Source organism: Rhopalosiphum padi, chromosome 2 (assembly GCF_020882245.1).
Source record: "Rhopalosiphum padi isolate XX-2018 chromosome 2, ASM2088224v1, whole genome shotgun sequence".
Classification (NCBI taxonomy): Eukaryota; Metazoa; Arthropoda; class Insecta; order Hemiptera; family Aphididae; genus Rhopalosiphum; species Rhopalosiphum padi.
Genome location: NC_083598.1, coordinates 45,740,355 through 45,757,273, shown reverse-complemented (window position 1 = coordinate 45,757,273; position 16,919 = coordinate 45,740,355). Strand labels below are relative to the sequence as shown.

General features: G+C 26.3%; 1 protein-coding gene across 1 annotated transcript; it reads left to right on the top strand.

Annotated features, from left to right (window-relative positions):
- The first annotated feature begins 782 nt into the window (after window positions 1–782).
- Window positions 783–2,336, top strand: LOC132922288 (acyl-CoA-binding protein). The gene is made up of 3 exons (XM_060985723.1): window positions 783–966; window positions 1,413–1,527; window positions 1,602–2,336. Exons 1-3 carry the CDS (start codon window positions 964–966, stop codon window positions 1,742–1,744), a joined length of 261 nt encoding a protein of 86 aa, XP_060841706.1. The 5' UTR covers window positions 783–963; the 3' UTR covers window positions 1,745–2,336.
- Window positions 2,337–16,919: the final 14,583 nt, after the last annotated feature.

Here is a 16,919-nt window from a genome sequence, read left to right as displayed (position 1 = left end):
CTAACTTTGTTGTGTATTTAATGAAACCAATTGTTTGGAATTTTTTGATTTTACCATTTTGACCAGAAAAAAATCGTAAATTTTTTTTTTTAAATATGCCATGATTGCCACGTAAAAAATGTATTTAATATAATATTTAAACAATATTTATTTATTTATTATAAATTAACGGGATGAGCACTTGGTAGGTATATAAGATCCGACATAAATCAATATTAAATCAATAAACAGTGATAAAAAACAAAATATTTCGATGATTTCGTCGAATCTCAATTCTCTATACATATTATTAATAGTCTTATACGATCATAAATAATACCCAATTAATGTATAATTTATTATAATTTTCGGTGTAGGTGAAATAACAGTTTCGGATGATGACGAGCAAAACGCAATAGGTTCAATAATAATATTGTACACGATATCGAAATGGTATTAAATCGGCGAGCACACACGCGTCTTGGCGAGGTAGGTACCTATATGCAATAATAACGTAACATCCGTCTAACCGGTTAACCACCTAAATATATTATTTTTAAATTTATTACCCATACGTGTGTGTTCTAACCGTCGCTCGCGTGTGACCTTTTCTCGTTCCAATGTCAGAACACATCGTCCCCGACCAACACTCCACACGTAAGCGAAGTATACGAAACACGCTATAATGATATTCACGTACAACTCTCTACGATCGACGCCGCCGCCGCCGCCCCGCCACCACCGCCGATCGCGTATGCACTATAATACGTAGCAGGTACCGCAACCGTTATCAACGGTGTTATCACCAACCACTCGGCAGTCCACAATCGTTGTCCGACTTTTAAACTCTTCACTGCAGTTCACCGTTCACAGACTTTGCTCACTTTGCTGGCAGTCTCCGTCACAGATTCGTACTCCGCAGACGTTTTGCTGACGTGCACTTCCGCCATCGCTCATACCCATCCTTTACCAGAAACCCGCACCATGGTAAGTGTCTACGATAAATCGCATTCAATCATATTATTTCGTTTATTTCGCTTCGACGATCGCCGTGATATTAACAGGTTAATATTATTATGTAATATTCTATGAACACAAAAACAACGTGTTCGTGAAGTTTTGTCTACGTTTACAAGCACCGTTTTTGACCTGTTGATTTTCCATTGTTGCATAATCTCGATGCTATACCAAAGATACTTGTTATTATTTACATGATTCGTAGACCTTATACTAAATTACTTAGTTACTTAGTTAGGTCTATGACATAATTATTACATCTGCGATACCAATAATTGTGTCCTTGTTGTGTGTATGTGTACACAACATTAGTGAAATTATGCCAATAAGTGTGACACTAACACTATAAAATCTAAGATATATCCTTATAGCTTACTGATATAATTATGCACATTTATAATTCTTTGTATTTGCAGTCTTTTGACGAAGCAGTTGATAAGGTGAAGAACTTGAATCAAACTCCCAGCGACAGCAATTTGTTGGAACTCTATGCGTACTTCAAGCAATCAACGGTCGGCGATGTAAATACAGGTAAAAAGATTTGATACAAACATATACCTAGATATTATGTGTAACGTTGTAACAATTTTTTATATTTTACGTAGCCAAACCTGGGTTTTTGGACTTCAAAGCAAAGGCCAAATGGGAAGCATGGAACTCGAAGAAGGGAATAACCAGCGATGAGGCTAAAACAAAATATATCGAAATTGTCGATAAGCTTGTTGAAGAAATCGGGCTCAAGGCTTAAACCTAATGGCTGAGATCATTACACATGATACACACATGCAACACACAAACATTTACTTATAGAGTTTACTTAATCTATTTAATTTAATAAGAATTGTAATAATGATTATAATTCTCACTATATTATATATAATTAAATGACCAAGCTTGTTTGGTCGCATTTTAAAGTGAGCTTTTAAGTTACACAGAAAGACTATTATTGACTTTTATGATCAACTTTGTTAATTTACATCACAGTAAAATTATTGTTAATTTATCCACTTAAATATTTAAATATAATAATTTATGATCAATATTTATTTATTTACATATCACTGTAGATAAATAACTTTACAATTAATACCATTCTCAATGATATAATATTATTTTTTTCATTAGTTTATGATTTACATGTTTTTTTTTTTTTTAAAGAATTGTGCCTTAAATTAAAATATTAGTTTTATAAATTAAGTGATGTGTCTTTTTTATTTTTCCGAATTTTTGTATTATATTATATCTTATAACTAAAATCTGAATTTTTAAGCTCTTAAAACTTAAAATAATATGCATGTACGTATAGGAAAACCTTGAAATACACAATTGAAACATTCTTATTTTTTTTATTAGTGCTCAATGCTCATCTAATATATAATAATATCCAACGTTTTCTCAAAATTAAATAATACGTTGAAAATAATTATTTTTTAGTTATGAAATAATATTTCTGCTCACTTTTTTGAACTAATAATACAATAAATGTATTGATATAGCTAAAAGATATAACAAGAAAAATAATTATATAAGCGAATAAGAACAAATAAAATAATTATTCCTTCCGTAATTATTAAAAATTAAACACTACATTTTATTGAAGTTTAGTAAAAATAAACTTAGTTTATTGGTTATAGATAATATAAATTTAACAACTATATGGCATATTATGACATTAGAGAATAAAAATATTTCTATAGCAATCACTTTCCAATTGTAATTTAAGTTTGAAATTTAAAAAAATCTATAACCAACGATTTTAATCAAACAAATACAATTTCGTGTTAACTAACGATAAAATAAATAAATGTATAACATTACATTATCACACTTTGATAAATTAACAACTAATTTATAGTAGTTGACATATTCTACAACGAAAATAAAAACAAAAAATTTAGCAAAATATGTTTTTTCTTCGCATTTAAACTTACACAGATTTTCCATACTTCTTCCCATCAAACCATGTTGATAAAAATATATAATTGAATACGAAACCAAACCTTACTTATAAGTTATAACAGTTATAACCATATATTATTCTAATTGAAACTGAAGGGTTTATATTATAGTCTATTGTAACATAATTTTAGTAATAATTAGATTATTATTATTATTATTATTGTTGGGTGTCAAGATCGTAAAATAGGTATCTACTATTAAATTATTGACTGGGTAGTGCAAGAGATCTAAAAACTGTTGACACTTTAACAATGTTTTAGGATTTTTGGACTTACAATTCTAAGTAGGTGGGGACATTTATAACTTTAAATTCTTAATAGTATTAATATTATTATTATTATTTTTTATTAATATTACTGAAATGTATAGATATATCAATAATTGTTTAGTTAAAATTATAGAACCAGATATTCAACAATTTATATTTTTTAGTAGTTATAACAACTAATATGTAATGTTATTTTTTTAATATTAAAAAATAATGAAGTGTCTAGTTAGGTACCTATATGATACCATAGTTTATAGACTGAAGTATTTAATATTAATGATAATAGGTACCTATCTCTTTTACAAAATATTAAACAGCTTAGGTTAAATCTTTCAAATGTTCAATGATGTTTTTATGGTATACTTATGCACAAGTTTTAATCTCCCACAGGATCAAATGATGTAGGTAGTGATAAGTTCTTATTACACTTATTAAAATGTTTACAGATAACTACATAATTTTAAATATTAAAATTTCATTTCATTATTAATGTTAATTTTTACTTTTAAGTAGGTATTTATATTAACAAACACATACCTATTAATATGCCTTACCAATTTTAAACTATTATGCAAGCACTATAATGAAAAAAAAATGGTAACTTTGAAACACTTTAACCAATACGATGATATAATTTATTGCAAATACACCACTACGTTTATTTTATTTTAAAGAAGAACTTGCACTGTACTTCACTACCTCTATATTATAGTAGTTCATAATGTGGACTATGTACTATGTAATTACAGTATTTAAGACATTATCCATTTAAGTTTATTGGTTAGTTAGGTACTAAGTTGGCTTATTTTAATCCTGGCACTAGATGGCACTATCGTATATGATTTTTATTTAATTTTAGATTCTGAACGGAGTGATCAATGTATTGATTTTACAATGATGTGTGGTTTTTTTATTTTTTTATTATTTTTGTGTCTGTCATCACTTTTTGGAGTAGTAATAATGCTTAGATTTTTTACTTCAGCCCCTCTTTGAAAAGGAAAATTCATCTAGTTGGTACTTTGGGGGGTCAAAAGTAAAAAATTTCCAATAGTTTTCAAAAGCGTCGGGAAAAACCTTAAAAAAATTACGGAAAAACGAGAATTTTTACGCATAACCACTTTTTGACAAAATCGATTTTTTGATTTTGCTGTAACTCAAAAACGAATCATTATAAATACTTGAAATTTTCACCAAATATTTATATTAACGTTATATATTTACGATTAAATTTTCAAAATATTTAGAATTTTTTTTAAGTTACTTATAGACAATTAAAATTTTTGACTTTTTAAAGTTTTTTTTCCTAAAATGCCGATAAAAAAAATTTGGCTATCCGAAAAATCTTTAAAATTTAATACAAGGTTTATTATAAGTTTAACTTATCGTAGTAAAAAAAAATCAAAAATCGTTAGTCACAATTTTTGTTTATAAGCATTTAAAGTTCAAATATTTACGAAATATATCAAAATCGCGAAAATTTGCAAGGAATTTTGAAGTTGAAAATTCATAAAATTTTTGTGATTTATACTTAAGGTTCAAAAATCCAATACAAGGTTATCCATAAGTTTTCCTTTAAGTAATTGTAAAAAAAAATTCCAGCGTCAATATAGAAAACATTTTATGAGCGTATGAAATTTCATTTTTTACGAAATCGCGTAAAATAACGATATATTACAATTTAAATATAAATAATAACAATATAATATATCCAACTAATTATCATTGACTGACAAATCATCTCCGTTCAGAATCGTTTTTCGTATACAATGATACCCGTCATTGCATCCAAATTTAACACATCCACACGACCAGTGACTAGTGATCTACTCTCCATCTCTACTATACAGCAGAGCGATACCCACTTGCCCACTTTTTAATTTTCTTATCTATTGTCTGCGGCAATTAAAGGTTTTCGTTTTGTTTGTGACAACCAAGGCACCAAACACGATACTATTTAGACTTGAAGAATGATCCAAAGATCTTTAAAATGAAAATCAATATTATAATTGTTTTAATTTATAGTAGTATATTACTTGAATTGAATTAGAAAAAGAATAGAAGGATAAAATGTGCGTACATGAAGATTTAGATGTGTTATTGATTAGCATATAATACAATTAAAATGAGTAAGCAAAAATATTATTTAAAAAAAAGGGACTCACAGGCATTGACATTGAATTATTTGAATTAGTGAATTGTAAATTATACATAATTATAATAATATACTAATATACATTGAGCGTACCTAACTTGGAAATTTATTAGGGGGGCAAATATATAGTTACATTTACATATCAATATATTATTGATTATTATTATATTACTGCATTACTTTTACTTGCTCCTAATTTATTCTAGGGTGGTTCAGGGGCAAGACCCCCCCTACCCTTGCTCCCCAATTTACGCCTATGATAATTTATATTTATTATTAATATCGTCGATTGAAGATTTTAATAAATTGTATAAAATATAAATACGAAATAGTAATCAATGGTAATATTACAAATTACAATAAGCTGTATAATCGTATAATATCTACGTGGCTGCATAAGCGCAATTTGGGGGGCTAAGCCTCCTCAAAAATCAATCATAGCCCCCTCCCCCCACCAAATGGTTTGTATATATGTCTACCTTCATATATCTCAGGGAGCATACACACAGTATATACATGCAAGATGCAAATTATAATAGCCCCTCCAAATTTAAAACTGAAATTGCGCCTATGCGTGGCTTTGGCTTATCGGATATTCAAAAGGGTTAAGCTTCATCTTGGTACATAAGTTATTAAGTTATTTTTAGCTTTTAAACAGCTTCCGGGATTATAGTATGTGGAATATTGTGGATCTTAAATATATTACGGTTACTATAAAAATAATGATTTCGTTCACCTTCTTTGACCTTTGGGCAACACTGTTAATGTTATCACTACAGTATATTCGTAACCCAATCAACATCCCGTAAATAGTAAGTACTGGACGAGCTGTCAAAGGTTAAGACATTAAAATATTATACTTTTTTGAAATATTACGGCCTATGTTTATGTATAAGGCCAAATTTAAAATGCAATACCTATGAATACGAAGAACACGAGGTAAATTAACAATATTTTTATTATAATTTACTAGCAGAAATAATTATAGCAAAAATAAGCTCGAGAATCTAGAACTTTTATATTGTCTAGAATCTAGACAATATAAAATAATATAAAAGTCAATACTAAATACTATCAAAATACTAAGTACGATTAAGGATTAAAATAGGTAGGTAATGCATAATTGATATTGTCAAATAAAAATTTAACTTAAAAAAAATGAGTAGGTATTTTGTGAAATTAATCATACTCTACAATTGTAAATGCTTATTTTTTTATTTGCTTTATTTTTATTGGATATCTAATTATAAAATATATTTTAATTAGGTAAGTGTATTACTATTAAATTAATTTTAACTACTATTATATTATTGTACTATCACATATATATATGGCCATATAATGTCGTATACCTATACGTATTAAATAGTTCAAATATTTAATTAAATATAGTACATTATATTGATTAAAATTAATGAATTTTAAATAATAAATAATCTTAAACAGCTTTAATCATTAGTTGATAACCAATCGTAGTAGTTATATTTTTACCAGCGTTTATTGTAGGTGTTGTAGATTGGTCATAACTCATAATGTTATAAAACATATAATAATCATAAATATTTACTACCTATCTATAATTAAGTATTTTAAAAGACGGGCATCAAATATAATTGATAAATTAATTATTTTATATTTAGATATACGTTGATTAAAAATTGATTACCTTATGACATTTGATTTTAGTTACTACAGTTAGTATCCATTGGTAACTAAAATTGACTTGAACAATGTCTGATCGATACACTTAATATATTTTTTCTCTTTGACAGTGTAACTAGTACAATTTGGGGACTAATAAAGAGTTAAATTCTGGCTTTTGTAAAATAAACACATTAAATGTCCTATAAAATATAAATTGTCGTTGTTAAAACTTGTGTAAACTTTATAGATCGATCTTTTACAATTCTGCAAATTTTAGATTTAAGTTACATTTATCTCGACCAATAAGAGAGTATTTCGTTTAATGTCAGGCGCAATGTTACAAACTTTCATAGTTTCATGTTTGTTATTTTTAAGTGTTGCGTACTTCATTAGATAATCGACTATCTTATTATACTGTTGTCGTAAAAATCTCAGAATTTAATAATTTTATGATTAATTCTTTTTCTTCAAATACGTATTAAAGGTATCGTTTGCTATTATAATATAATAAAATAATACTGTTTTGTTATTAAAATTATTATTGTAAAATTGTTTGACTATATGAAAGTGATTTTTAATAATTATTTTCATGAATATACCTACCTACGTTACGGTATACATTCCAATGCAGATGATATTAGTTATAAATTATAATAATTAATAATCATAATAAATGTATAAATTATGACAGTATTTCAAATTGAGTTCAATTTTATCCTTGTTTTTGTGTAACAGTGTAACACACGTAATGACTAATGTGTGTATAAAGTGATTACTGATTGAAGGAACATATACAGTTTTACATTTTTACATTTTTAAATTAATACTATAGGCACTCGATAGTAAGCATGGATTGAAAATACAACTAATTTCTATTAAGGGGCCGCTACACCAGCATATTTTGTTTTCTCTGTTTATCTCCCACTGTATATAAGAACAAAGATACTCCGTATTTCCACGATTACGACTCTCTGGTTCATTTTAGGGCAAAGTCACCTATTATATATTTTATAAAGAAGAATATTTGCTGTGCATTGACTGGATAGATTTTTAATATTTACAATTTTGAATACATTATTTATGTTTAAAAATAATCGAAATTATTTTTAATTAAAACATGCTTATATTTATAAAATAACTAGCTGACCCGGCAAACGTTGTTTTGCCAAAAAGTTTTTTTAAATATTAAGTGGACCCGGCGACCTTAACGCCTTCTGATAAACTTTAGAGTGATAATAAAACATATAGTTCAAGAATTTATTTATTGATTTATTTGAAATTAATTATTGCATTACGTGTACGTAGTCGTCCAATGTTTGATCTTCTAATAGGGGGCATTAGTCAAGCAAAAAATTCTCTCCAAAAAATATCAAAATCGTTTTTGACCTTAACCCATGCGGCAAGCACTGCTGGTTGAATTATAAGAGCGTAAAAAGGTTCTTAAGTCCATGTGGTAAACATCTATTCATGTATAATATTATAATGTTAAAATGTTTACTATTTTTAATTTGGTTATTTACTATGACAACAAAAAATTTAAACAGATTAATTAAACATTCATGTTATACATAGGTGGAAATGGGGGGGGGTTGGCTTGAGGGCACTTAGTTCCCCCAAATATCGTAATATGCCTGGTGCGGGTGTTTAGAGTTTTTCCAATATTTTTTTTCGTAAAAATCTTCTCCTGGAAATTACGAACAATTTAAAAAAAATTTGAGCCAAATCGGGCCAGCCGTTCTCAATTGATGAATTGTTATACATTTTTGGCTCCATTTATATATATATATAGATGTAAATAGAAAAATCTATCCGGTCAATGCACAGGAAATATTTTCTTTTATAAAATATATAATAGGTGCATTTGCCCTAAACTGAACCAGAGAAACGTAATCGTGAAAATACGGAGTATCTTTGGTCCTATGTGGGAGATAGACAGAGAAAACAAATGCTGGTGTAGCGGCCCCTTAAATGGTCTTTTATATAATCGATGTATTGACATTCACCAGTGTATTAGCACCTGCAGGCATCAAGTCATTTTTCACAATACTGGAAAATTCACTTCCAATGAGCAGAGAAATCTTAAAAAATTTAATATAAACAATATTAATTTTGTGCATTTGTGCACATAGTAAATCATACGCAAACTGCGTTATTTTATACGATAAAAAATGTTATATGATTTTGTATATTTTGTCATTATGGTGGCTTTAATTATGTTTGCTATTAACAAATTGTAGTGTTGTTTGAACGTGTGGATTTTAATTTATCTGTTGATTCCTTCTTAGAAATGTTTACAAAAAAAAAAATTCAGTGCAAATATTCATCGAAAAATAAAGAAAAAAAGTTTTAATTGGATTTTAAATTTTTAATGGACTAATACGGGATTAGTGCTCAAGTCAATAATTCAAATAAAATATAATGTTGTGTACATTAAGATGACTTCTGTAGGCAAATCGGAACGTCATCACAATTCCTGTTTTCCATGAGTTATCGTTTTAGACTAGAAGCACCAACATCACTATGCATTTTGGTCGTCAGAACCACTTATTGAGCTGGTATATTTATAAAGTTATGTTAACAAATTGTTTTCCATTTCTCGTTTTTTCGATAAGATGACCACAGCTTAGTGATTCATATGGGTGGATTTCATATTATAAAGATCATTATAATCGCCCATTAACTGAATCAATTTGTCATGAACCAGAAGCTTTTGAATGCACGATAGTATCGAGTAAAATAATATATTATGCTTTTGTATATATAATATATATACTGATATTTCGTCATACCTCAACTTTTAACACAATTATAATATTAGTATAATTAATTTTACAAATAAATGTATCCTATCGCTTTGAATTTGTTTTAAATGTTTCTAACATTTCGATGTCGTATCTATGTTGAGCAAAACACAACACTAGAATATTGTATATTATATTATTCTCCTTTTGGCAAGGTCGTGGCATAGGTTGGTCCGGTCAATAGCCGTGCAATAAAACCAGTATTCTCGACGATCCATCGCCTCAGTTACCTTATTATTATTCTCTCCTGTCAAATACTCTATATCAAAAGTTGTTCCTTATTTTGACGAATTGTGACGCAATATAAATATATTTTAAATTGCTTGCATTGTCAGAAGATATAAAATATTTCTTTTAATTCCTATAGTTTGAGTTGCAACACATACATTTTAGTTTTATTAAATTAAAAACAATTAATATGAGTTTGTCATTATTTGCAGTTTATATTTTACATTCAAAATTCTTATATTTTTCACAACGCCTATTATAGTTAACACTTCGATTTACAATATATGGCATAAGCATCGTATAAATTCAGTATTTTGTTGATTTTTATGACCTGTAGAAGTGTAGACTATCAACTATCAAGTCATGAAAAATTTGAAAATAAGATTAATACTGATTATTATTTCAATAAAAACATATACAAAAATTCAATAATACTTGCGTAATTCATCAAACAACAATAGTCTATAACTAACTCTGATAAATTGTTAAACTTTAACTTATCAACTAATGATATAAGTAAATTCTTATTTATAAATAATTTGTTTTTACAATGGTATTATGCTTACATGTAATATTATGCCGTGTTACATAATATAATAGTATGTAAAATGTATGGATGTGTATAGTGTAAGTTTTTATATTCAATAACATAAATTAGTAGATTGTTACTGCAGGTAAAATAACAATCTATACATTTGAATCATATTTATCAAAATACAATTTACCATCATACATTAAATTATTGCTCCCAGTTATTTTAACCGATATAGTTAAGAATCAAATTATGTATATGCATTTATAATACTTACATTATTAAAGGAATGATAAACAAGATACTAAAAATATTGTGTATAATAAAATTGAAAATTATGAAATTATTAGTGTCTATAATAAATGGACCAGTTTTTGCATGCCATTTTTATACATAAACCTGCTGATAAAACTTTTCTGATAGTATTTAAAAATAGGTACGCTTAATATTCGAGTGTGTATATGAATTACGTAATTAACATTAATTTCAGAAATAAATATTTTTCAGAGCTACTTATTTGATCACTGTTGTAAATAAATTCTTCGTGATATTAATAATAAAGGCAGCTATAATGGACCCCGGCCACGAGACCAATCGGCAATCATATATCTATATAGCTTCATTAAATGCTTATTTCACGTTTTCATAAAATAAGGACCATAATAAAGGACATTTATCAAGGATGATTATGCTCTGTTAAATGTTTATGATTTGAATAACAATAATTTAATTTCTACCAATCGAGTATAAAGTTAGACGTTTTTGGATTATTGATTTCTGATATAGCTCCGTTTTAGCGGATGCTCGTACAACCTTAACTCAAATTAAATAATTCATAAAGTTTGTTTGTGCATACGAATTCGTATGTGATGATTTATCAGATACGTGTTTTTAATAAATATCTTGGTAAATCAAAATTAAATACTTCAATAGGTTATGAAGTTATGCACTATACTTCAGGGCCTTAATTGTTTTGATTTAAAAAAATGTATGGAAATATTATATTATTTTGTGCTGTCGTGTAAAATATTATATTCCTGTATTTATTCAATGTTTTATATTATTGCACAATTTTAATTAAATTTCAATTATGTTAAACGTTTAAACTACTTATCTATAAACAAATTTAATTATACAAATATTAATTAATTTTAAAATAGTTTATGTAAACCTATAAAAATTAAAACAATATTATATTATTAATTAATTATTTATCTATTTAAGAATAGTCATCAATAAGTAGTTAAGTAAAAATAATATAACTACATTAGCTTATAAAGTCATAATAGTAAAATAAGAACTAGGTATATAAACGGTAAAAATAAAGTTTGGTATTAAAATATCATACAGAAACATTATACTTTATATAACTTTATATTTAAATGGATAAATTAAAAAATTGAAAGGCCTGTTTGTGTGATTATAATTAAATTTTGATTAAAAATGTCAATATAATATATTACAAAGTCTAAACTATGCATAATATTTAATATAACTTATTATAATATTCGTGTAACTAATTAACTCCCTATAGAAGTATTAAGTATAGAGTATAGCGATATTGATTGAAAAAAAGACGAAACTCGCTCTATCATTAGTAGATTTTGAATGTACTACATTACTATGTATTGAGTAAGTACTATAATAATGAGTATTGGATGTGTTAAATTAAATCAATGTATTTGAAAAAAAAATTTAGTAGAGACTGCGTGTCACTGAGTTAGTCTATTTCTAAGGATATATTATCAATATACTTAATTCTGTAAAAAAATTAGTTTTTTTTTTGTGGGGAATAAGTTAAAGTTTTGAACTAATTTTTACTTAGAACGTCGAATATCTTAATGTAACTAACTTATTAGTTAATAAAAACGTACTACACGCAGAAATAACTAAAAATATTATTTGAAAATTTTATACCACGGTTACCTAAAACTGAATTATTTAATACGATAGTGGTATTATTGTATCAAACATGTCAACATGCGAGTATGTGACTCGCGTAATCGTACGGTCGGTGTACGCTTTCAATGTTTTTCTCGAAACTAAAAAAATTTAAAAATCAGGATATTAATGCAACTAAAATATTGAAACGTCAATATTTTCAGAAAAATGAACTCTACAAAATGACTATCTTCAATTTTTTTGAAAATAATTAAATAAAAAATATATATTTCAACTTTTTACCAAAACATTAAAATAAATTAAAACATAAAATATTTGTAGTTCTAGTCCCTATGAATCTTATTAAAAAAACCAGAATTATGATATCTCCATTATTTCAGAAAATATCGAAATGGGTAAATCCACACGGGACACCCTGTGTACCTTATTAAATTTTAAGCAGAGCAATAAATTTATCAACTTTACTATACGGCGTGTTTTTTTTTTTTTTTAGTGTACTTTTTATAGTTAGACTTTTAGAGTATGGGTGGTCAAAAGTAAAAATTCTCAGTACTTTTTTTTTTAATAATAATAATAAGGAAAACAAAAATAAGTTAGTAAAAAATTAGAATTCTTACGCAAAATCAGTTTTCGGCACCAAAAAAGAGGTTTTTTTTAACTTAAATAATATTAAGCACTTACTATCTATACTAAATGATTATAATTTATAATATTATAATAATATTTTATTTTTATTAGCTACTAGTATAAACTATTATAGCTCAACAATTAATAATATTTTTTCAATACATTATATAGTTCACTTAGTTGTATTTTATATAATTAAATCACACTAAAATTTAATTTAATTTTGATTATCTAAAAATTATCTTATTTGAAATCTATACCAAAAATGTTTATTAAAACCTATACAACCTATAGAAACATCACACTTGCATCTACCTATTTAATGTGTATAATTAAAATATACTTATATATGTATCTACTATTAAATCTACATCAATATAATTGCTACTTGTAATTTTCTTGTAAGTGGAAGCCAAGATTAATTATTCTGACAAATAATCGATCATAAATCTTAGAAATATAAACGCATAATATTGGCATATGAAAATCTTAAACTGGGCAGAGAAATGGGAATTTTTTTTAGTCCTTAGTATTAAAACAAAAATTAATATTTATTTATATGTAATATGTATAATATAGTTTAATAATAATTTCAAGTGAAATTGTTTTTAAATGAAGAAACTCAGGCAGACGTTTTAATCTAAATTGAATTTTTTTTTGTCTACTTTGCAATAAAGTTTTATAATACATTTGACAAATGAGTTAGTTTATACAATGATGCCGGAGAGTACTTGTATTTATATAAATCGAAATTTCAAACCGGTTTGTTTTATTTTCAAACAAAAATAATTCTATATTAAAAACATTTTTTACATGTATATCTTATATTAATTACTTTGTTTAATAAACTAAATTCATTTAACTACACTTGTTTTTAAATAAGATTATTTTATATTTGAATTAAATTTATATGTTTATGCATATTTGATTGTCATATATTTAAATTTTAAGTTATGACAGACATAAATATATAGAAGGAAATAATATTGCTAATTATTTTAAATTATTTTTACTACCTATGTTTTTTTTTCTTACGGATAATATAAAAATATAATAAAGGAAATTGAAAATGAAATGATATAATTAATTAAATATAAACAATAATGTAATATAATACTGTTATTATCATAAGAAGTGTATTAAACTATATAACTTTATCAATTAAGATAAAAAAATAAAAATAATACGTTTACATTTTTATTTTATAAAACTTTTTTTTAATTTATTACTTGTGCATTATTTAGTAAGAATTTATTTTTAAATAATTAAGTATATCTTGCGCATTATTTTGTAAGATTTAAAATTTATTTTTTAACAAAAAGTTCTGAGAAAAGTTATAATATAAAGAAGTAATTTATTAAAAAGTAAAAATTAACGAATATTTTAACAGCCAGCTAAAATAAGTATTTTATTCCCCAATTCTATAAAATAACGATATAAATATAAATTGACTAATTGTAATAAATAATAACTATTTTACAATTAGGCAATTGTATACAACTGTAATATAAAGTGGCCTTTAGAAATGACACATTGGATGACTAATTTTTTTTTTTTATTATTACTATTGTTATTATTGATTAAATATTTTGTTAAAAAAAGAGGTCTTGGGAATATAATTTAAATATGTTGTATTGTTATTGGTTTTATAAAATACATTTACCGTGATCGCATTGTGGTTAAATGATTTGCAAAAATTTAAAGGAATATCGCAGTGTATAATTTTTCTTGGAAACCTAAGACACATAATATAATGCTTTCATACGACGGTCTGTCATTACTCATTAGTAATTTAATAATCGTATAATAAAATTATGTTTAATTCCCACTCTTGATATCTACTCGATAGCGAAATCGATGTACAAAGAACACACACGGAGTTTTCTAAATCGCTCGCAAAATAGTCGATATAGTAAGTACACTCGACAAATCATGTGTGCGATAAATAAGATAGGATCCGAAATAATAATAGGAGGTACTCATAGCACTTTAGTAATTGGGAGGTGAAAACATAATACAAAAAGTGTTTTAGATGTACAAATACACAATATAACCGGACGCTCCCCCGAATGCCAGGGGCAATTATTTATCTGTGATAACGATGGTGTCAAAATCTGTCCATATAATAATATAGGTACTTACTATAAATTTTACTGCAGACACGGAGTGTATACAGTGTACGCATTCATTTATATTTGCAACTTTAATGGCTTTATAGTGGTATTGGTAATAAATTAATGGAATCAAAAACCGCAAGCAATTCCAAACCAGTCGTCCGGACCAAAGGCATTTATTTTTATTGTTGCCGGGCATTCTTAATCAGTGAGTTAAGTACGGCACACGCGGAATCAAGGTCTTCGGACGCCCGTGCCAATGTTTTTATACAATTATTATACGGTTTGACCGTATGAATTATTCTATTTATTGTGTTCTTCTTCTACAGTGTCACGACCTAGACAATCGTCTACAATGCGCGAAGCGCGAGATCGATTTTACTAGGTACTATATAGATAGGTATAACCTATCATAATGTTTGTATATGAAGCGCCATTTATTACCTTGATGGAATTGTTTATCAAACACCGAACGTATACAACTGCACTTCAACAATTCGACGCGTGTTATGGATGACCAATACTAATAAAGTGTAATAAACGATCATAAATAAAAATGGTGCAGTTTACATAACATTATAGTAAGCCTTATTCAATTCCGAGTTTGAACAGAATTTATTGCAGTAAATAGGTATTATTCAATTTACGATAGGCAGTAGTCAACCGGCTAAGACCGGCTTGAGTTAAATATTTATAATAATATATAAATATATTTTTATATATTAATCTGTAACCACTTACCTAGAATTAAATAAAAATTTCAATTGTATTTATAATTAATATTAATAGATAGATGGAACAAAGAAAAATATTTAAATACATTTACATGTTATAGGTGTTTTGCTTTGTATTGTACACGGAGAGAGAGAGAGAGAGAGAGAGAGAGAGAGAGAGAAAAGAACAGAAATTAAAATAATAATATTATATTAACCGTCAAATGTCATCTTTAATAGATATTTATTGTTTATGATTATTATGTTATGGATGAAAAGCGTACCTAATGGAAACTATATGTGTGATTTCTATCCGTGCCAAATTCAAGTTTCTACATTATTTACATTGTGCAATTTTGTGCTAATGGACGCATAGGTATACGCAAAGTGGCAAACGATAAATCTAACGGATTTCCTTGAAGGTATGATAATATTATGTGAGATGTTTCAGACTTGGATCTTAAGTAAATATTATACGAAACCTAATGCGGGATTAGAAAAATTGAATAATCATTGAGTTGATTTTAAATTGAATTTATGTTTTCACGAAAAAAATTGGTAAATGTTTGACATCTAATCTCGTACTTATATATTATACAAAACCATTAAGAATGTCATTAAAAGTATAGTAATAAAATGTAAAATATCTTGAAATTCATTGTAACTGGTAGTTTACGTAAATAACGTATTAACACTAAACATTCAAACAAATTATATTATACAATTGATGACGAATAAAAATAATATTAAATCATTTGAATTAGTGAACCAAAATAAAAACTATAATTATTATAAGAAAGATGTTATGAATCGCACCAATTTATACTACTTATACACCTAAGAGCATTTTTACGTTTAAGTTTGAAGTTTAAGTTTGAAGTTTATGTATAAATATTGTTCGTTTTAAAACATAATATAATTTTAATCGTTACTGTCATTTTTTATATAATTTTTATTTTTATTTATTAACTCCAGCTTAATTA

Coding starts and splice junctions, on each gene's coding strand:
- LOC132922288 (XM_060985723.1), top strand. Junction 1,528..1,601: donor GGTCGGCGATGTAAATACAG/GTAAAAAGATTT, acceptor TATTTTACGTAG/CCAAACCTGGGTTTTTGGAC.